The 22,092-nt window shown below is 39.9% G+C and overlaps 2 protein-coding genes across 5 annotated transcripts in view; one reads left to right on the plus strand and one right to left on the minus strand.

Moving 5' to 3' along the window:
* Positions 1–11,003, plus strand: part of ECM2 (extracellular matrix protein 2) — a 43,897-nt gene extending 32,894 nt beyond the window's left edge. For 3 of the 4 annotated variants that reach the window (XM_021927698.2, XM_021927697.2, XM_021927699.2), the window contains 3 exons: positions 1,917–2,056; positions 3,511–3,837; positions 7,958–9,130. In XM_021927698.2, coding sequence (XP_021783390.2) covers positions 1,917–2,056; positions 3,511–3,837; positions 7,958–8,126 — 636 coding nt within the window. In that variant the 3' untranslated portion in view covers positions 8,127–9,130. Of the gene's footprint in view, positions 1–1,916; positions 2,057–3,510; positions 3,838–7,957; positions 9,131–10,304 lie in introns of those variants that run through there. The other variant, XM_021927700.2, reaches the window with a different exon arrangement.
* CENPP (centromere protein P) overlaps positions 1–22,092 on the minus strand; it is a 270,783-nt gene that overhangs the window by 100,330 nt on the left and 148,361 nt on the right. The gene's annotated exons all lie outside the window — the stretch shown is intronic.

Consider the following 22,092-nt stretch of genomic DNA (forward strand, 5'->3'; position numbering starts at 1 on the left):
ACTCCAGCCTGGGCAACACAGAGAGACTCTGTCTCTACAAACCACACCCCACCCCGCCTGCCAAAAAGAACACTGAGGTCCAGAGAGTCTACACATACTGGCAGACCCTGTGGGAACACAGGTTTTCTTACTAAGCTCTGTTTCTCCTACACCTCATGATCATCCAGCCAGAAGTCAGGATGCAGCATCCCCCGGCTTCAGCCCCAACAAGCCAGAAAAGAGGATCATCTATGGTGATCTTATGTGGCTGTCATGGCTACCACCCTTCCTCTTCTTCCTGTTTCCAGATTAAGTGACAGAGTTATGTAACACTGACATTTATCAGTACCTGGCTTTCTATCAGAGTCTCCTGGGTTCTTAAGAAATACAGACTCTTGGACCTATCCCAGACATGCTAAGTCAGATTCTTTGTGGGGCAGGGCCAGAAATTAATAATTAAAAAATTAAAATTTAAATAGATAATGCATACACATGTTAAAACACATACATACACAATGAGGATAATACAAAAGAGCAATGTGCCCCACTCTGAGCCTGGCTTCTCTCTCTCCAAAGAGACCCATTCCTACCAGTCTGCAAAGCACTGGGCATACAAGTGCACAAATGCATGGCACATACTATAAATCCTTCTAAAGCTGCTGCTGTACACCTGCCTCACTTAACCATGCAGCCTCAAGGCTGCCTCATGTCATTCTTTCCTACAGCTGCAGACGTTTCAACATATGGACAGGTGTGCCAGGATTTATTTAACTAGTCTCTGATTGATCTAGCTCACCTCCTAAATACATATGCAGGTAAAAGCAAAAAGTTGAAAATTGCTTTACTAATTTCTAACAAATGCCAAAATTAACAAAGAGGGAAATTCTCACAGGTGGAATAGAAGGTGACACTAAAGATATAAGCCAGTTCTACTTCTGAATTCTAACAACAAGGAGAATTTTTATAATGCAGATCCTTTAATGAAAAACTCCCTCTAATGCCAACTAAACTTAACTTGAAGGCAGCTAGCTATTAAAACCTTACTAACAGTTCTAGCAAACTTCTCCTTGGTTGTAAATTAAGGCTCTTAATTAACTTTAAATTAATTATAACAAAAGCAAATCTAAAAATATAAGACTAAAATATTATAGACCACATGAAGTAGTAGGAAACAGGCAGTCTGGGACTGGAGGCTCGGCTAGGACAAGCCCCTCTCAGCATTAGTCACGTAATCGCAGGTGAGCCTCCCTGTCTCTCCAGGCCCAGCTTAACTCCACTGGTAAGTTGAGACAATAATTTTTGTCTACTTTTCAGTATTTAAAGCCCAAATGAGATAATTTATGTGAATAAGTATTATAAAGTAGCGAGTCTTGTATAATTATTATGGTATGCCATTTCTTGCAACATAATATGGCTAATACATTTTAAATAAAATTCATTTGATTCCATAACCATGACAGACAGTGTGTTTTATTTCACTAATTAGTTATAAAATTTGACAACTTTCCTGTAAATCCAGAACTTTGGGAGGCCAAGGCGGGTAGATCACCTGAGCTTAGGAGTTCGAGACCAGCTTGAACAACATGGTGAGATCCTGTCTCTACAAAAAATACAAAAATTAGCCAGGCTTGGTGGCGCATACCTGTAGTCTCAGTCACTTGTGGGACTGAAGTGGTAGGATCACTTGAGCCTGGGAGGTCAAGGCTGCAGTGAGCCGTGTTTGTGCCCCTGCACTCCATCCTGTGTGACAAAGTGAGACCCCGTCTCAAAAAAAAAAAAAAAAGACAACTTAAAAACACAAGCTTACTTGAAAGAGCAGTGAAAGACTCTTTAGATAATACTAATGACAATAGTCTATGCTACTATTTTAGTCTTCATGAAACTGAACATATCAACTAACACAAAAGAAAAATAATAGTCTTTTCTCTTAATTATAGGAATTATACCTAGAAAATAACCAAATTGAAGAAATAACTGAAATTTGTTTCAATCATACCAGAAAGATCAATGTCATTGTACTACGTTATAACAAAATTGAAGAAAATAGGATTGCTCCTTTAGCCTGGATAAATCAAGAGTAAGTACATGCTACAATTTAAATTTTATTGAACTATTTCTTCCTCTTGTCATTATTAAACAGAGTAGGAAAACTGGGAATGGGATAAGTGAGGGAGGTGACGATACTGAAGGGCTCGGAGACAGAATCGTTTCTTAGTGAACCCTTACCCTATCTCCAAAGTGGGCTCCTTCATGCAATTTCCAACCTGTGCATTGCATGACCGGTGTTAGGATTATTACAGTTACTACTGCTGTTGTCACCATACTGCATACTGGACACCCTATCATATGCTAAGTGCTGAGCTAGCAAAAACTGAGCCCCAGCTGTCTGACTTCAAGGTCTGCCCACTACTGGTCAAATGCCACTCTAGCTCTGTCTACCTCACAGGTTGTCAGCAGGTTTGAATGAGATAGTCCCCTGCACACAGTGAGAAAGAAATCTGCCATACTCCTTCTCCTCATCATCATTAGGTGGAAGCACCAGGCTCCAGAGCCCAGGCCTATTCTCCTACACTACACAGCCTTCTTTTCTCCAAACTATTTCTTCACCTCAACTCTTACAAAATAGACTGAAGAATGCTTGGCCTAACAGTGGAGGCCAAAAGTAGACTCCATCTTCCTGGACAAGAATCAGCAACCTCTGGCTGTAGCTCTCAGTGAAGGGGGAGGGAGTCAGAAGCAAGCCCTGCAGCAAATCCAGCAGACAACTGGGATCTGGGATTGCGTGTCCTGGAACTATGTGCCTAAGTAACACAGCCGGGGACGTGGGTCATTCAGAAACAGGATGGAGAGGCCAACTGGGCTCAGCAGCATGTGGCACTGAGTCCACTGTGGGCAGAGGAGTCTTCATCAGGTGAAAAGAGGGTGTGAGGCAGAAGCCTTAAAAGACTCAGGTGGGGTTCCTGAAACAAGTCAGTGAGTTCACCACGTTTCCCAGATCTTCTAGATGATTAACAGCATTTTCTAGATCCCTCAGGCTCACCTCAAGTCTCAGGTGTGCCAGGTCATCAAATCAAATGTGGAATGAAAACGTAGGGGAAGGGGAACCAAAACAAGCCAAACAAACCAAACTTCCTTGCTGGAACCAGAGACAACTTTACAGATAGGCATTTTGATGTATGCTGGGATTCATGGAATTTCATTTTGGATTCAACACATCAACCTTACAGATATTTTAGTCTTTGGGCCTCAGTATTGCCTCCAGGGATATAAGTTTTTTCCCTCCTACTCTTTGATGCTCCCTCGCAAGGATTCACATAGCTGGGAGGCAGTATGGCACACTGGTAAGGACATGCACCTTGGTGCAAGAGACTAGGGCTGGCTATACCTGGAAAAGTTCCTATTTGGAATCTTCACTACAAACTGGGTGCTTATAGGAAAATGGACCAGCATCAAGACTGGCCTTATCAAAATTTAGAGCTGATGATCACCATCCTGATGTCCCTACCCTGTTTACTTTTTTCTTTGTTGCAGAAATCTAGAATCCATTGATCTCTCGTACAATAAGCTCTATCACGTCCCCTCCTATCTACCCAAGTCCTTGCTGCACCTCGTGCTCCTCGGGAACCAGATTGAACGGATCCCTGGCTATGTGTTTGGTCACATGGAACCAGGCCTGGAATACTTGTACCTGTCATTTAACAAACTTGCTGATGATGGCATGGACCGTGTCTCCTTCTATGGGGCATATCATTCCCTGAGAGAATTATTTCTGGATCACAATGACTTAAAGTCTGTACCACCTGGGATACAAGAAATGAAAGCACTACATTTTCTGAGGCTGAACAACAACAAGATAAGGTAAATTTTGGCTTTTTCAAGTATCTGTTTAAATTTTGGTTGGCAAAATATATGATAAAACAACCATGACATGATCTCTGGGATTTATGTTAAGGAAAAAAAAAAAAATGGTGCTAAGGGGTTGGATTAAACAAGATTGGCAAATGTTAGTAATTACTGAAGGTGGATAACAGGTATGTGAGGATTCATTATAAGTTTTTCCTACTTTTGCACGTTTATAAATTTCCATAGTTAAAACATCTTTTGGCCAGGTGCAGGGGCTCACACCTATAATTCCAGCACTTTGGGAGGCCAAAGTGGGCGGGTCACCTGAGGTCAAGAGTTCGAGGCCAGCCTGGCCAACATGGTGAAACCTCGTTTCTACTAAAAATACAAAAATTAACAGGGCTTGGTGGTGCATGTCTGTAATGCCAGCTAGTCGGAAGGCTGAGGTGGGAGAATGTTTGAACCTGGGAGGCAGAGGTTGCAGTGAGCCAGGATCATGCCACTGCACTCCGGCCTGGGTAACAGAGTGAGACTCCATCTCAAAAAAAAAAAAAAAGAAAAATTAACAGATTATTATTATATAACACTTAGAACTTTAGAGACAGTTTCAGATAAGTCTTCAAAGCACTAGATTATGTTACTACTCCCACCTCCATATGTAAATAAATAAATCTGTAGAGCATAATACCTAAATATATGCTAAAATTAAAACTGCTTCTATCTAGATTTTTCTGAAGTCAGATTTCTGAAAACATTTATTGAGACTCACTTTCCCTACTTTTGGGAACACATTTTTCTGCGTGTATTCAGCTTATGTACTGAATCATCACTCCTGCCTAGATGGCATGAGTGTCTCGAGAAGTAATCCAGAATATTTTGTCAGTAGGGTCTTTATAATTGGCAGTGAGGGAGACAATAACCTTGTTGTTCCGTCCCTGAGAATTATGCCTCTTAGTCTTTCCCCTTCTCTAAAAGTCCAAATAAACTAAATGCCTACAAAAAGAAAACAAAACAAAAACACAGAAAAGTTCGAGTTTTTAAAGGTACTGGAAGAAGAGATGGGGCTTGGGAAGGCTTTGTAAAATTCAGTTTCAAAATTTTTTTGCAAAAATATTTCACAGGTTGTGCCATATGCTTCATACTGCACTGCATCAGAAAGCGTTTAATGTTTATCCCACTTTCTGTGATTCTAAAATTGATCAGTGGGTTGAGGTGGTCACAGCCTGGTATCTCCTACGACAAACTTACTCTTCCATCACTGAACCAATGGTTTCACTCATAGATGAATGTTGTCTGATTCTTACTTCATTAGGGGTAACAAAATGATGAATTTCTATTTTTTCCATGCTTCTCATGCTTATTAGCTGGAATTCCGCTGTAAAAAATTTTTTGCTCATCAACTAGGGCTGCTTTGTCACTCTGAAAGGCAAGAAAAAAGCTTAGTTCTTTCCTTTAAGCCACAAGTGGGAGTAAGAAATTGGAGCCTAAATGTTTTTGCTTTATTTTGTTTTAGGGTTCGTTCTCTCTTTTTCTGGTGAATCAATATACACTTACACTTTCATGTAAGCAGTTATGCTTCAATCAGTTGCAGTCATTATTCTTAAACCGTCCTGTATCTGGACAATGGTCACTATTCAAACTGGCTCTTGTGTCTGCTCACTTGCTTGTGGGCACACGTGGGCCTCGGGCTTACTTTCTGCATTCCCTACTACACACCTTCCTCCAAAGGGCCTGGCCCCTTTCTTTGGGGAATAGTATTGAGAAGCCCCAAGTAGGAACCAGCCGTGGCCCTTTCAATTGTGTTGCTATTGTATTGAGGCCTTTCAGTGGACTGCCACGAAATTCCGTATTTTGAAAAGAAAATAAGTTCAGATTGACATTCCCAAATCAAATTTAACGTCATTTAATATTAATTCCTTTTATTAAAATTTGTTTCTCTTACACTGAAAATCTAGGTTCCCAACAACATTAACTTGGATGATCTTACAGTATGTAAACAATTGTTTCAAAATGACATCATTATTACTGCTAATAATAAAAGCTTTAAGTTTATTATTTTTTGGTAGCTCTATTTGTCTTTAGAATAAGTTCCACTAAACATGTACAGCTGAAATACAGTGGTTTCCTCTGTGATATGTCAACAACTTAATATTCAGACATGTTATTTAGTTTTTGGATTTTAGAAATTGCTTTTTTCTTTTTCAATATTACTTTTGACTGTGTTAAATATTTATAATTCCAAAGTCAAAACTGTGTAAGAAGTTGAATTAAGAGAAGTCGTACTTCTGTGATTGTCTGTCGTACACTGTATGATCCTTCCTATGGGTTAAATTCTTAAATTTCTAGTTTATCCTTCCAGTATTTATTTTTGCAAACAGAAGCCTACATACATATACCTATTTCCCCATCCCCATCCATAATTATTATACAAATTATTACACAAAAGGGCAGTTTTCTCTCTATATAGGTCTTAGTCCAGTTCTGATGCTATAAAGTAATGCCCAAGGCTGGGTAATTTGTAAAGAGAAAAGGTTTATTTCGCTCATGGTTCTTCAGGCAGTGCAAGCAGCACGGCACTGGCATCTGCATCTGGTGAGGGCCTTCAGGCTGCTTCCACTCATGGTGGAAGGGGAGATGGAGTGTGTAGAGATTACATAGCAAGAGAGGAGGCAAAAAAGAATGGGGAGGTGCCAGGCTTTTATGGGAATTAATAGAATAAGAACTCACTCACTCCCCTGATCCTAGAGAGGATATTTGTCTATTTATGAGTAATCTGCCCCCATGACCCAAACACCTCCCATTAAGCACCACCTCCAACACTGGGGATCACATTTCAACATGAGATTTGGAGGGGTCCAGAACTTAAAGTATAATAAAAAAAAAAAGAAATATAAGATATAAGAAAATGACATAAAAAACAAACAAACCAACCTTATGGGGTATATATATTTTTCTACCATTTGCTTTTTTTCTTTTTTTTTTTTTTTTGAGACAGAGTTTCGCTCTTGCTGCCCAGGCTGGAGTGCAATGGCGTGATCTTGGCTCACTGCAACCTCCACCTCCCGGGTTCAAGCGATTCTCTTACCTCAGCCTCCCAAATAGCTGGGATTACAGGCATACACCACCATGCCCAGCTAGTTTTGTATTTTCAGTAGAGATGGGGTTTCTCCATGTTGGTCTGGCTGGTCTTGAACTCCTGCCCTCAGGTGATCCACCCGCCTCGGCCTCCCAAAGTGCTGGGATGACAGGTGTGAGCCACCACACCCAGCCTACCCTTTGCTTTTTAAAAGTATCAGTATATCATTCCACATCAGTATGTAGAGAATTTCTTCATTCCTTTTTACAACTGAATATTATGCGGATATACTATATTTTATTCAATCAGTTCGTTATTGATAGACATTTGTTTCCACTCTTACTACTAAAAATAATGCCACAAAAGATAAGTTTGTATAAATGTCATTCTGTTTTTTCCAGTTGAACTCTGGGATAAAATCCTAGGAGTGGGAATGCAGAGTGCAAAGGGTAAAGTGCATGTGTAATTTTGCTAGATATCACCAAATTCCTCTCCAGAGGGGGCGCACCATTTTGCACTCCCTTCAGTGGTATCTGATTGGTCCAGGCTCACTATTAGAATATGTTAATGAGTTTCTGGATTTTTTTTTTGCAAACCTCATCAATAAAAAGTGGTATGCCAGTAAAGTTTCAATTTGCATTCTTCTTATGAATGAAATTGAGCATTTTCCATTTTCCTCCTAGATTCTTAGGAAGCCTTTGAATATGTGATATAAGTTACTCTCTCCTTCTTTGTCATGTTGTTTAACTTTGCACTTTCTTTTTAAACCCTGCAGTAAATTTTAAATCTTTTCATTCAGTGCTTCTGGTTTTCAAATCACATATAGGAAGAATCTCCCGAGTCAGAGGGTGTGACCACGGTCTGTTCGAGTGCTTCTATGGCTTCATCTTTCACATTTGGATCTTTGATGTAGTTGGAATTTATTCTGGTCTATAATATAAGGATTCAACTTTATTTTAAGAACAAAATAATTTTTTTAACAAATGTTAAACTTAACTCCTAAATGAAGGCAGATTATTACTTGGACCATGCATGACTTGCATGTCTATTTTTCCTTAGGAACATTCTTCCAGAAGAAATTTGCAATGCTGAAGAGGATGATGACTCAAATCTGGAACATCTTCATCTTGAAAACAATTACATTAAAATTAGAGAAATACCATCTTACACATTTTCATGCATAAGATCATATTCAAGTATTGTTCTTAAACCACAAAACATCAAGTAATTCCAAGTTTTCCTTTGCTGTTTATAAACTTTACTCATGTATTTGTAGTAGCTGCATTTGTCATTAACAAGAGACATAATCCTCCGGTTATTCTCAGTATCATTATATACTAGTCAATCTGATTCACTAATACACAGATGAACAACCAAAATATACCTAAAAGGCATAGTCTCTAGGAGTTTTATTAATAGTAAAGGTAAAATCTCTCAGTTTCCCACCTTTAGAAAGAGGTCATCTCACTAGAATAGGATATCATGCATACTGAGCTAGACCAGAAGAGTCTGGAACAAAATAAACACAACCTTTATAATCAACTTGAGTACTGGTGTTAGCTGAGAACTCTGTAAGTCCCTTTAAAAGTTATTTATCTTTTGGTTCAAGATTAAGAAGCATAATGACAAGAAAAAAAGCAGGCAGAATTTATGAATAAGTGTTGTTTATTATTCTGTTAAAACAATAATTTGTTAATTTCTTATAAGGCCCTGGGCTATAATTACTGATATAAATATAACTAAGTATTGGGGTAGCTTTCATTTCTTCCATTAATTACATGTGTAAAATGAAAACACTACTGTAATGTTAATTTCCTGGTTTTGAAAATCATATTATGGTTATATACATTGTTAACATTAAGGAAAGCTGGCAGAAGGGTGTGCATGAATTCTATACATTTTTGAAACTTTTCTATAATTCTAAAAGTTTAAAGTTAAATTTAAAGTTAAACAGTATATTACCTTCACCATTCTTCACTCAAGATTAAAACATTTTTTGAAAAGCAGTAGAGTCTGCTTAAAATACAAGTTAATTATTCTTGACTATAACCTTGTAAAGGTAAATCTAATGTATAAATTTTTGAAAAATTTTGCACCACTGGTCATAGCATCTATCTCCTTTGCCTTAATTTACTGAAATATATCATTTTATTCCATTCAATTGAACATAAAGCTATGTCTTTACTATGTATTGGCCCTACCAAAACCATATATTAAAATTTTTTAACATAACGATCTTTTATCTTTGTATTGCTAAAGTAATTTATAAGACATATATAGAAACTATGTTGACTTCTTTTGTTACTCTTGGTTTTATGTCTTGGCTAGGAACTTAAGTGCCAGTGTTGGCCTCATTGCATAGGTTTCTCTAATTTTTTAAGCTTTAGTTATTTAATCATTTAATAGTTCTTTCACCACTCTAGGAACCTTCCATCCCCACTTCACAAAGCTATTATAAGAACCAGAAAAGAATGTAAAGCATTTTGGAAAGTATGAATGCAGTTATTATCTCATATAAAACTGAAAGGAACCAGCATAGCCAACCACAATTGACAATTTCACAGGTGACTTTCAATTTCATGAGTGTGAAAAGTTTGACTTATTCCATAATGTTACTTCTTTTTTTTTTTTTTTTTTTTTTAGATGGAGTCTCGCTCTGTCACCAGGCTGGAGTGCAGTGGTGCAATCTCGGCTCACTGCAACCTCTGCCTCCTGGGTTCAAGCGATTCTCCTGCTTCAGCCTCCCAAGTAGCTGGGACTACAGGCGTATGCCACCACGCCCGGCTAATTTTTGTATTTTTAGTAGAGACAGGGTTTTACTATGTTGGCCAGGATGGTCTCGATCTCATGACCTTGTGATAAGCCCACCTCGGCCTCCCAAAGTGCTGGGATTACAGGCGTGAGTCACTGCACCCGGCCAGACTTATTCCATGTTACTTCTAAGCCTATTTCTAAGCCCTTTCTTAATAGGCAGGATTCAGTGATTATAACATGAACAAGAATAATAATATGAAGATAACTGTTAGACTGAAGGGTCAAAGACTTATAGCAGGTTGTTAGGAAGAAAAACAGGATTTTATGGAACAAAAGTTGAGCTTTGTAATCAGTTTAGGAATGAAGGAGCATTACTAATTTTAAGTTGGCCAAGTTGAATTTAAGAGACAGGTAAAAACAAGAAGATAAGGTTACACATCCATTTAACAAGAACCCTTGTGCAATACTTCTTGATGTATGAATATAAACGCACTGACATAAATGGTTTAAGGCAATCTAAGCTGTAAACAAAATTAGTATTAAAGGGGGCTCAAACTGAATAAGGTGAGTCAGCAGAACTAGCATCCTGGGATGACACAGAGACAGATACTGAACCACTCATGCATTCATTTCTTAGTCTGATTTTATTCAGTTGTGTTTCAGATGCTGTTCTAGAGACAGTGACAAACAGAGCAGATGGGGCCTTTCCTCTCTGGTAGAGGCAATAAGCAGGAAATCAAGCGGACAATTAAGTAAGCAGGCAAGTGCTGTGCAGTCAGAAAAATGGGCGACAATGCAATGAGCACACTGGTGCCTGATGGCTGCCAGGAGACTACGGCCACCCTCAATGGCCTGGAGTAACAGCAGATCCAGACCCATGCCAGACCCAGCAGGCACACTGTGGGCTTGCTGTGCATGTCTCTTCTCACCTCTGCTCTGGCAGCAGAATCCCAAAGAAAAATGAAAATCGGAATGACCGACTGAAGCTTTTTTTCTTAAGTGGAAGTTGTACTTATTTCAACTGATTTTATAATTTTTAAAATATGGCTAGCATGGAACTTGTTCAGCCCTGAAATTTCATGATGTTCTGGATGGGAAGTTTTAATTCCATAAAAAAGTGATAAATGTCCTTATAGCAAACACTCTTCACAATATAATGTACTAAAAAACAGATGTTCTGTTTGGCTTCAAAAATTACACTATAATTACTAACACACATATACACTAAAGAAGTCCTGGTCTAGCCATGATCTAAAAATATAAATGGTGTGTCTTGTCTTTGTGTATATATACAAGGAACAGTATAACTTTGAGATTTGGCTTATTATCAATAAAAATATTATAAGCAGCACTAAAGAAATGATTTAGTGAAAGACATACAGAACCTGGTATAAGGAAATAACTATACCAGGAACCAAGAGACTTGGGAGCCCATCTTGTTCTCCAATAATTATACAGTCATTTTACTTCTTTGGGGTTCATTTGATTCAATTATAAAATAACATGTGTGGAACAGATCAGTAGTTTTCAGACAAGGTTCACTGGGGTTTCGTGTCACTGATAAGGAAGTGAACAGACCTCTCTCTTCAAACAAAGCAGCTTTGCTCTCATCAGAAAGTGTTGACTCCCATCTCCCTTTTCTTCTTACAACCAACAAACTAGGTACTATCTAAATGACACACTAGGTTTTAAAATCCATGAAGAACATGCAGCCTTCTCTTCCCTTTCTCCAGCTCCACCTGCATTCCCGGAGCATCCAGGCTGAAGAGGCTCGGCCTTAGGAAGAGGCTGCCAGGTTTTCCTTCTGAGCACCAGTGCAGTGGGGTGACATCAGCCCTGAGCAGACTGCTGGGCCCCTGACCACCTTAAATGGCTAGTTGACAAGCTCCTGTAGGAACGAGCACCGTGCTGCAAGCTCACCAACCTCCTTGCAGGTCAGGTGATGATGCTGGGGCTCAGCGAGGGCAGGTGGCACATGAGAACAACAGGGAATATGTGGCTAAGTCTGGACTTCCCCTGCATCTTCTGACTCTGAGGCTGGTGTTCCTCCTGCTGAACCAAGCTGTCTCTCCCTTAGAGTTTGGATGGAAAGTCTAGGGCACCCAAGAGTGGCAGGCTGCCTAATAAAAGGTCCAAACCTGAGTGGCTGATGCTCAACCGGAGGGTACAGGGCATGTGGTATGGCAGGTGTTGCTAACGAGGGGAGGAAGATACTCAAAACCACCTCTCCTTCAAATGGCATCATCAAATGGCTCCACGTACATCTCCTTAGAAGCCATTCTCATTAAGTCAAAGTTAATTACTCCTTAAGATGATTGCTTTCATTAAAACAGAAAAAAACTATCTACAATGTTGTACAGTTGAAATATGCACGGTGTCCTCTAGTTGTCATGGACACCTCCAGGGGTCATCAAGACGATTATTCCCATTCACACATAATTATTCCCGTAACGGTTAATAATACGTATTATAAATCTTTAAATTGACTTGGAAATGTTAACAAATTATGACAATGTTTGTTTTAAGATTATTTTAGACTCGGCATAAGTATATGAAAATTTAAGCCACAAATTACAGGTATATAGCTAAAGGATAAAACCCCAAATTTTTGGTAGCATATTTGTGTTAAGCATAGTGGTTTAGGCAAAAATGGTTTCTCTAATTTGACTAATTTAGGTGGGGAGTAACAAAAGAGGACTGTGATATAATACAGGACATAATTAACACTAAACCATACAACACATACACGTGGTTCAGGGGAGAAAGATCAATGGACTTGGAAACAGGAATGTGAATCAGTGAGGCAAGCAGATGGAGGGGCTCACGTCTGGGCTCAATGGTCAGGAGTCTAGCCTCATTATGGCAGGAAAGGAGAGGCAAGACGAGGGCTCCTCAGGTCAGGAATTAGACCAGATTCAAGGCGATGAGAAATGCAGCGTACCACTGAAAAATGCTGAAGCATGAAGTGTTCCATGAAAGAAATAAGTTAAGAAAGGAAAAAGAACTACCCACTGCAAAAATCTAGAAAGAGAGTGACGGCCTTCACTGCACAGATACGAGAGACACCAAAAGGAATTCAGTGAATAGTGATCTTGCCAGATAAGGGACAGACGGAAAAGAAGGGACCAAAGAAGAAACTGTTGATTCTCATACAGCTGCTGAGAAGTTGAGAGAAAGGGGCCATCTGTGAGAGAATGCTGAACTTGGGGTGTCACCATGGGGGTCAGGCAAGACAAGGAGAGGACAGGAAAGACGGGAAAGTATGGGGTCAAAGCTGAATGCACAGGCAAGGACGTACACCTGAAGGGGCCTGACAAGAGGGGGGCAGTTGAGCCAATCTCTGACGGGCGCCGACCCTCAGCTTCAAGGGAGGGACACAGAAGCCAAGTTCACTGCAGTCTCCATCTGACTTGAGCCTTTCACCTTTCAGAGCCAGGTTCCAAGCACAGGATGAGTTGCACCTAAAAGCCTAGTTCCTCAGGACCCCCAGCCCCACAAAACCCCCGCCATTCAGCAGCTGTGCCGCTGCCCAGGACAAACCTGGTATTATTAGGTAGATCTGCAGTGATTACCTCTTTAGTGTTATTAGTTAGGTCCTACATAATGGTTATCTGGAATTATTAGTTAGGTATTGATTACTTCTCTGTGTATGTGGGTGTTGTACAGTAGCTGGGTTGAGGGATATAGCTTGTTTCCCCAAAAAGACTGTAAAACTTAACAGAACAGAGACGACTCATTTCTTAACCCCCTGAATTTTGTGCAAAGTAGGTGCTAAAATGGCTCTTGAATAAAGAGTTCCATCTCCTTCATCTCCCAGTCAAAACTGGTTCGGCTTACGAGTTGTATTACCCAAAGAGTTGATATTATCCAAAGTTGACATTACTCCTAAATAAAAAAGGAACCTGCAAAATTTAAGGATTTTCACAGAAAAACTTAGAAACTGAGCAGAAAAAGATTTATATAGGGTCACAAAATTAAAAGGGAATCATTTATGTTATTAATATTTCTGACAAGGACCTCAGAAAGCTAAGTATATTTTTTAAACAATTAAGTTATGCTTTGACAACTGGTAATACTTAGTAATCAATCTGATTGCTCTGCATAATAGCAACACTGACTATGCCTTCCAAAGCCATCATTTAAACATACCATAAATTACTATGTTCCTAAGATGCTGACTTAAAAGAATGAAATACTCAAATTCTGCTGTTGAAGTGAAACTTCAAAGGGTGGAGTAAAACCCTTTATGATATTGATTCCACCTCTTTCCCTTCTTTAGAAAAAGGATAGAAAATGTCCTCATGGCAGAAACATTTACAGACTGACAGATGACTGAACTATTTATCTATCCATGTTTGAATGTAAATTCAGAACCTTGATGGACTTAAAATTCAAAAATATTAAAAGTACCCAAGAAAAGAAGTTTCTGCCCAGCTCTAACTTAACACCAAATGACTATTACGGGCCTTAAGCCCCCAAAGTCTGTGAAACATGGAGATTCCTCTCTTGTAGTTGAAAAAACAATAATGAGTATCTTGGCTCTGAACTAGAATCAGTTACTAGCCACGGACCTGGCCAAGTTACTTAGAGTTCTAGTTTCTTCGTGCACAAAATCAGGAAACAACATCTGCCTCCCAGGGCTGATGGGAAGACTAAACAAGTGGATACCCTGTGGAGGTGCTGGGCATAGGGCAGACATAAAAAAAGGTGAGTGTCAATGTTTCCAGGGATAGACTACAGGAAACTGGTGAGCAGGAAGTTACTTAACTTGCTCAAGGCTTCCAGGTCTCTGAGTATGGTGAATATTAATTATTTAAAATAACTGATTTCTTAGATTGGTGGAAATACAGTGGAAAAAGGAGTGGGTCTAGTATACTAAGACAGGGCTCTGCACACATGCTCTGCAGAGCGCCAGAAGTAAACCCCTTGGACTTTGTGGGCCGTGGGGGTCCAGCGGGGACCCTGCAACCTTGGCAACAGCATGGCTCTCCTGAGGAGTAGGTGGGAAATTAACAGCAAAACCTGAGTTTGACTGCCTTTCTACTGTGTTACTGTATGATCACATCCAGGACACGGAACAGAGTGAACCACGGTATACACGAACATCTGAGCAGGATCTCCAGGCTGAGGGGGCCAAGAGGGTGAGGAAACTGGAACTCAGAGAGTGTAAATGACATCTCATCATAAGATTAAAAAAAAAAAAAAAATCCTGACCATAGGAAAGAAAATTAAGTTTGATTTGTGTGATTCACTGTGATTACTTATAATATCTAAAAAGGGAGAAAATTGTATTTAAAACAGTCAGCCAAACTAGAGAAGTATCTGATCAATGAGCCTGTCCTATAAATGAATTCTTCCCTTAGGCCGAGACGGGCGGATCATGAGGTCAGGAGATCGAGACCATCTTGGCTAATACGGTGAAACCCCGTCTCTACTAAAAAATACAAAAAACTAGCCGGGCGAAGTGGCGGGTGCCTGTAGTCCCAGCTACTCGGGAGGCTGAGGCAGGAGAATGGCGTGAACCCGAGAGGAGGAGCTTGCAGTGAGCCGAGATCCGGCCACTGCACTCCAGCCTGGGCGGCAGAGCCAGACTCTGTCTCAAAAAAAAAAAAAAAAAAAAAAAAAAAAAAGAAATAACCCCTGAATGAGTCTCCAACGGTATAGCAAGACAGTCTGCACTGGCAAACCCAGGCCTTTCCATCTGTAGCCCACGTGGCAAGCTTTGGGCAGAGGCTTCCCTAGCAAGTTTGATCCTTTCGTATTCATTTCTGGCCCTATGACCATCAGCTCAATTGAAACTAGTCCAACAGAATCAAAGGCATTTGTAAAAGGTTTTAAGAGGAAAATCTCCTGCAAACTGTGTAATCCTGAATTAGTCCATGTTTGATTCTACATGTCTTAAGGCTTCAGCTTATGACATGTCTTTTACTACAAGGTGAACAGGAGCATTTGAGAATGTAAGCCCTGCTGGAGTTCAGTCTGTCACATACTGTTATTTGCAAAGGAATAAATGTTCTAAACTCAGTAAGTTAACTTTAGTGGTGATACAACTAAATCATAAAGGCATGACCATTTCTTCTGTGAAGTTATGTTCCCTTTTCTATATGAAAGTGGATAAAATTAAAACTTAGTCTAGCGTATTTTTTCCTTTGTATAAAATGTGAAGAATGTGAATCCACGCAAGGGAAAGCAGGACTGTATTAAAAATAACATGTGATTACACTAAATACGTATTAGTTTGGAAAAGAAAAGGAATACATCATGTTATTAAAATGTCCTGGTGTGTTTCTAAGTAACAGAATCTCTGTGGTCAAATAAACTTACATTAAACTATCAACTGATATAAGCAAATCTTTTTATAAGTTGGAATCTGCTGAAGGTTCATTTGTTTTGCCTAAACTGGGAATTACATTCACAAATATCAAATTTATATGTGAATCATTTGGAAAGTGAATTTAACTAGTATTGTGACACTCAGAATAAAAAAAACATCATAAACTGTAAATCTATACTAGGGCAGCAGTTCTTAACTATTTGAAGGATGGACCCCTTTGAAAATATGGTGAAAGCTATAATGGATCCTCCATGCAGAAAAATCCATATATAAAAACACTTGGCATGTACCAAAAGACTCATAAAGTCTTTCCACAAATTCTCTAGGTATTCATATACCCAAGTTAAGAATCCCTGTCTAGGGTAACATCTTAATTAACTTAAAATAAATTTGGTGGTAAATATTTCACTAGAGTGAAGGATAAATCAAAGAGTTAAAGTTAATTTAAGGCAAACTGCCTTATCTGCTCCAATTATTTAGCATTTATTCCCCCTTTATTTGGTAATATTTTCAAGGACACAGAAAAGTTTAAGTTCACAATGAGCACCTACATATCCTTCACCTATATTCACCAATGAATAATACAGATGCTCTCTGACTTATGATGGGTTACATCCTGATAAACCCACCATAAGTTGAAAATATCATAGGTCAAAATGTATTTAATACACCTCACCTTCATCTAATGTCATAGCTCAGCCTAAGCTATGTACATGGGCTCAGAATACTATATTATTCTTCAGTTGGCAAAATAATCTAACGTGAAGCCGATTTTATAATAAAGCGCTGACCAGCTCAAGTAATTTACTGAATGCTGTACCGAAAGCAAAAAATACAATGGTTGTATGGGTACTCAAAGTACAGATTCTTGCTATCGAGCAAACTCTGACCTAATGGTGTTATATATTTACTTATTTTTTGAGACAGGGTCTGGCTTTGTCACCCAGGCTGGAGTGCAGTGGTGTGATCACTGAAGCCTCGACCTCCCAGCCTCAAGTGATTCGCCCACCTCAGCCTCCCCAGTAGCTGGGACTATAGGTGTGTGCCACCATGTCTGGTCTATTTTATTTTTTGTAGAGACAGGATCTCACTGTGTTGCCGAGGCTGACTTAATTGTTTTAGCTTCCCTTGATTATCTTTCCTTAAATCAATTATTATATTGGAAGTTTCACTGTGGTGATTTTCTGTTATTCCTTCTGCATTCATTAGTTGACATTCATCTGTAAGGAAAAACTCTGATCCTTTTAACCTTCTTTTCTCTGTTATTATAAAAAGGATTTACTATTGTATGTGTTATAATCCACTGTTTTTTATTTTTTTGAGATGCTCAAACTGCCCCTTCATGGTGGCTTCTATGTTCCTTTTCGGAGTCCTTGGTAAACTCTGCAAACTTTCACACTTCTTGGTACAAGAAACTTTTTCAGACACCTTTATTTCTCTGGTCCAGACCTTTTATGGGCCATTTTTCCAAGGAGTCCTGGTACCCTTAGTGGGAAACAGTATTTAGAAACACAGATCTGGAAACCAGATGTGCTCATTGCTCCCAGGTCTGCTCACTGGAAAGAGGTAAGAAATTTATTTAAAACAAAACCATTACTTGTACAGATTCCTCAAAGCAAACTGACTTCAGACATTCGTTAAAAATATTTGACACAGCTGGGTGCGGTGGCTCACGCCTGTAATCCTAGCACTTTGGGAGGCCGAGGCGGGCGGATCACCTGAGGTCAGGAACTCGAGACCAGCCTGGCCAACATGGCAAAACCCCGTCTCTACGAAAAACACAAAAATTAGCCAGGCGTGGTGGGCTGCACCTGTAATCCCAGTTACTCAGGAGGCTGAGGCAGAATTGCTTAAACTCAGGAGGCAGAGGTTGCAGTGAGCTGAGATTGTGCCACTGCACTCCAGCCTGGGTGACAGAACGAGACTGTGTGTCGAAAAAAAAAAAAATTGATACATGCAAAATATAATAAACAGAATTATATAAGTCCTTCATTTTTCATAAACTCAACTGAATGAACATTCAGTGACAATTTATTATAATTCATTTTTCAGAACTAGAAACTTTAAGTAGGATGACAGAGTGAGCTCAGCCACATGACACAGCAGAAGCCAGTCCCTGCAACAGAAGAGCTGTGAGGAGAGGGTAAGAGGAGGTCAGGGCAGCAGAGAACCATGGAGGGCCTACGTGCTCAGCAAATTGCTGCTACACAGGACGTCAGGGTCAGTGTTTCCAGCTCATATTTTTCAAAATACATTGTAAACTTGGACTTTGACATCAAATTTCCTGGTTTTTAAAAATACTATATACTCCAAACAATCTGCAGGCTGAATACTGCCCCTGGGTCACAACCTACAGTACAAAGTAAATTCATTAGAAACCAAAGTGCCTAGTCCACCATGAGGGACACTTGAACATCAAAACCCATGAAATCTTAATCATTTATCCCTTCACAGAAGCTTTTTAAAGCATCTACTATACAAAAATCCCTATGTTATGCATATTTACATCCTAGGATTCAGTGGCCTAGAACATTCTTAAAGTGGGTGCTTGTATGGCATGGCTAACTCCCTCACAGTCCTCAGGTCTTCTGACTGTCACCTGACAGGGAGGGTACCCCTGACAGTCCCACCCCCATCCTGCTTCTCTCCATAGCACTTACACTATTTGTTGAATGAATGGATGGGTGGACGGCCTTTCTTGTAGCTACTACTATAAGAGAACATTGTACAATCTATTCCAATTCATTTAGAACGTGAAGGACACCAGAGACTGGCAAAAGGACATCAGAAAATTCAAACTGCCTAATTTTTGGCAGGTGTGTGTATGCCCCTCAATATACTCCTGACACATGCTGCTCCTATAGCTCCTGCCTCGCCTATCAAACCTTTTCATTTGGGCTGTGTGCAGGTGGTTCCCACCTGGAATCTCAGCACTTTGGAGGCCGAGGTGGGACAGCTGCTTGAGCCCAGGAGTTTGAGCTATGATTGTACCACTGCACTCCAGCCTGGGTGACAGAGTGAGACTCTGTCAATCAATCAATCTTTTATTTGCATGAGACAGTTTCAAGGTCCTCCCCTGTTCTTATTTGTGTTTGGACTTTGACCACTGCTGTCCATGTCTAGACCAGGAGAAGTTCTGGAAAGGGTGTGAGAAATTATATGACAGCTTAGATTAGGCAATTTATTTTTATTTTCACAATGGTTAGCATATATAAGACCAAAGGAAAATAAATTTCCATTAAAGTTTCTTTTATGGCAATCAATATTTTTATTCATAAACTGTCAGTACTGAGAATATTACTTTTTCAGTTTTGTAATTTATCTTTGTGTTTGTAACATAATGTAGATTACTTGTGATTCCTAAACATGCTGTTATAATGCAACTAGTTCTTCATTATTTAGACCAAGGCTCAATGAGGCAAAAATAGAACAATAAAAACAACAACAAACAAACATGGAGAAAAGAACTAGGTCCCCGCCATAGGACCCCTTTAGGAAACAAAAATGGAAGGTTTTCTCCTCACAATACTTGAGGGAAGAAGAGGTACACTGCTTCGTTTGGAAAGATAACCTGGAAAAGGGTGGGGATAAGCTCAGGCATGTTCGTGCCTGCTGCACCATCTCTGGCAAGTGTGAGGCAAAGCTTTCCAAGCCACAGCCCCAAGATGGTGAAGGGCGGTGCCTGAGGCCTGCACGTCTACATTATCTGCAGAACAGAGTAGTAAGCCGAATATACTACCCTAAACCCAGCATCTTATTCCAGGGCCTATTTCTTTCCCTGGGCCCTCTGCCCAAAGATCGAAGCAAAATATCAAGGAAAAGTAGCTGTAACATATATTTAGAAACAACCTTACAGGAACTGCCTCCTATCTCTCTAGACATGGGTGGCAAAACTGCACCCAGAAAGGCCACGCAGGCAACTCGACTGAGGAGTGGCTTGGGTGGGTGACATGGACAACATCCTGTGAGTATAGAAGTGAAAAACACATGTCCCAGAGACAACAGTTGCCATGCAAAACCAGAAATCACGGACTGGCAAAGCCTAATTTTTAAAGAGAAGTTGAAATCTTATTTTTAAATACAGCAATTTCACCTAACAAAAATACATAGGCATATGACCCCCAAATGACAGACTGAGGAACGTTCATAGTAGCTCTCCAAAAGGTACTTAATCTAGTTGAATATATAAACAACTTGTGGCTTACTCATATATGAGAATACTACACAGTGATGAGAATGAACTGCCGTGTATCACAATGACATGAATGGATCTCAAAAGCATGTCACTGAATGAAAAAAGCCAGATGCAAAAGAGAATGCACAGTATGATTCCATTTATATAAAATTCAAGAAATAACCTATGGTGCTGAACTCAGGCTGTGACTTGAGGAGTATGAGGAGGGATTCTGGATGTATGAGAATGGAGTATGAGGCTAGGATTTCTTGATTGGGGTCATTTTGTAAAAATTAATTGAGTTGTACCATTTCTTTTTTTGTAACATACACTTTAATAAACAGTTCAAAAACAAAACACTGTGCAGGACAAACTGAATTTGACCCAAGGGCTTCCTGTTTATGACTGTGTTCTGAAGGAATTTAGGCAAACACTAGATGCTCTGGATACAAAGATTTTAAAAATCCAGTTCATATTTTCATGATGTTCCCAATTCATCCAGTTAACAGATACATCTGCAACTAAAACATACTTGAATAAATGAGAATATGAGCATTCTAAACCAAACAGGAGGGCGTCATTCCCTAGGTGCTGCAGGGCTAGGATGGGGCCTGAGCTACACTGAGGTCCACTAATGGGACTAGCGAGCTGCCTGGAACTGTCAGCTTGGAGGTCCAAGGAGGAGTACTTTATTTAAGTGAGGGAAGGATGAACACATAGCTAGCTGCTGTGCACATCTGAGGCAAATGTATTCTTTAGGACTGTAGCTGCCTTGTTTAACACAATGTGTGCCATTTCTCTGGAGAGAGGGAACAAACGATGGTCAGATTCTTGATGACAGGAGAGAACAAGTCTTCTAACCCACTGGAAAAGCTCTTCGCTGGCCTCCAAATCTATACAACAGTTGGGAAGATCCATCGGAGTCACTTACAACAGTGAGTCCTTGCCACTAAGGTTAGAAAACTGCCCTCTCTCAGTCCGGCTGCGGTGGCTCACGCCTGTAATCCCAGCACTTTGGAAGGCCGAGGCGGGCAGATCACGAGGTCAGAAGATCGAGACCATCCTAGCTAACACAATGAAACACCATCTCTACTAAAAAAACAAAAAAAAATTAGCCGGGTGTGGTGGCGGGCGCCTGCAGTCCCAGCTACTCAGGAGGCTGAGGCAGGAGAATGGCATGAACCCGGGAGGCAGAGCTTGCAGTGAGCCAAGATTGTGCCACTGTACTCCAGCCTGGGCGACAGAGCGAGACTCCATCTCAAAAAAAAAAAGAAGAAAACTGTCGTCTTTTGAAGGTCTTAGTTGATATAGAATTGGGCAGTCTCTTGGGGATGAGTGGAAAAAGGAGTACAAATAATGATTTCTTTTCAGGGAATAGCATCTTCCCTGCTCTAAGTCTCCCTAAATGTCAGTGAGGCCATAGCTAATATTTTCTTGAAAAGGGAAGGTTGTATGCATCCTAAGAGGGTGTTACTTGGACATGCATGTGTAGCTGTGTTATTTCACATATGTTGAGTCCAGGGAGCAGTTCATGGAGCCTCGTACACAGTTTCCCTGACATGCCTATAGCAGTGCCAAAAGCTTAAAAAAAAAGTCTGGAGAAGTACGCATAATGCAATAGCTACAGTCATTAGAAGAAAAAAAAGGCATTGTTCTTTCTCAGGTACATCTGAAGTTTGGGTATATACTTCAGTAATGTTGGTATCCTTTATTCAGATTGATAAATATTTTATTAGTCTATACAGGTTGAGTAACTTTTGAAATTGTAATTTACAAATATTCATTCACTTAAGAATCTTGTATTTTTAAAACTAGGTATTTCTTGAATGACTCCGACTGCACTTTCAATGGCCAGTTGCCATGCATTATTAAACTTTCTTTTTTTTTTTCTTCAGAATCTTCCAGTAGACGTCTAGAGTTTAGCTAGAAGTC

This window comes from Papio anubis, chromosome 13, assembly GCF_008728515.1.
Source record: "Papio anubis isolate 15944 chromosome 13, Panubis1.0, whole genome shotgun sequence".
NCBI classification, from domain to species: Eukaryota; Metazoa; Chordata; class Mammalia; order Primates; family Cercopithecidae; genus Papio; species Papio anubis.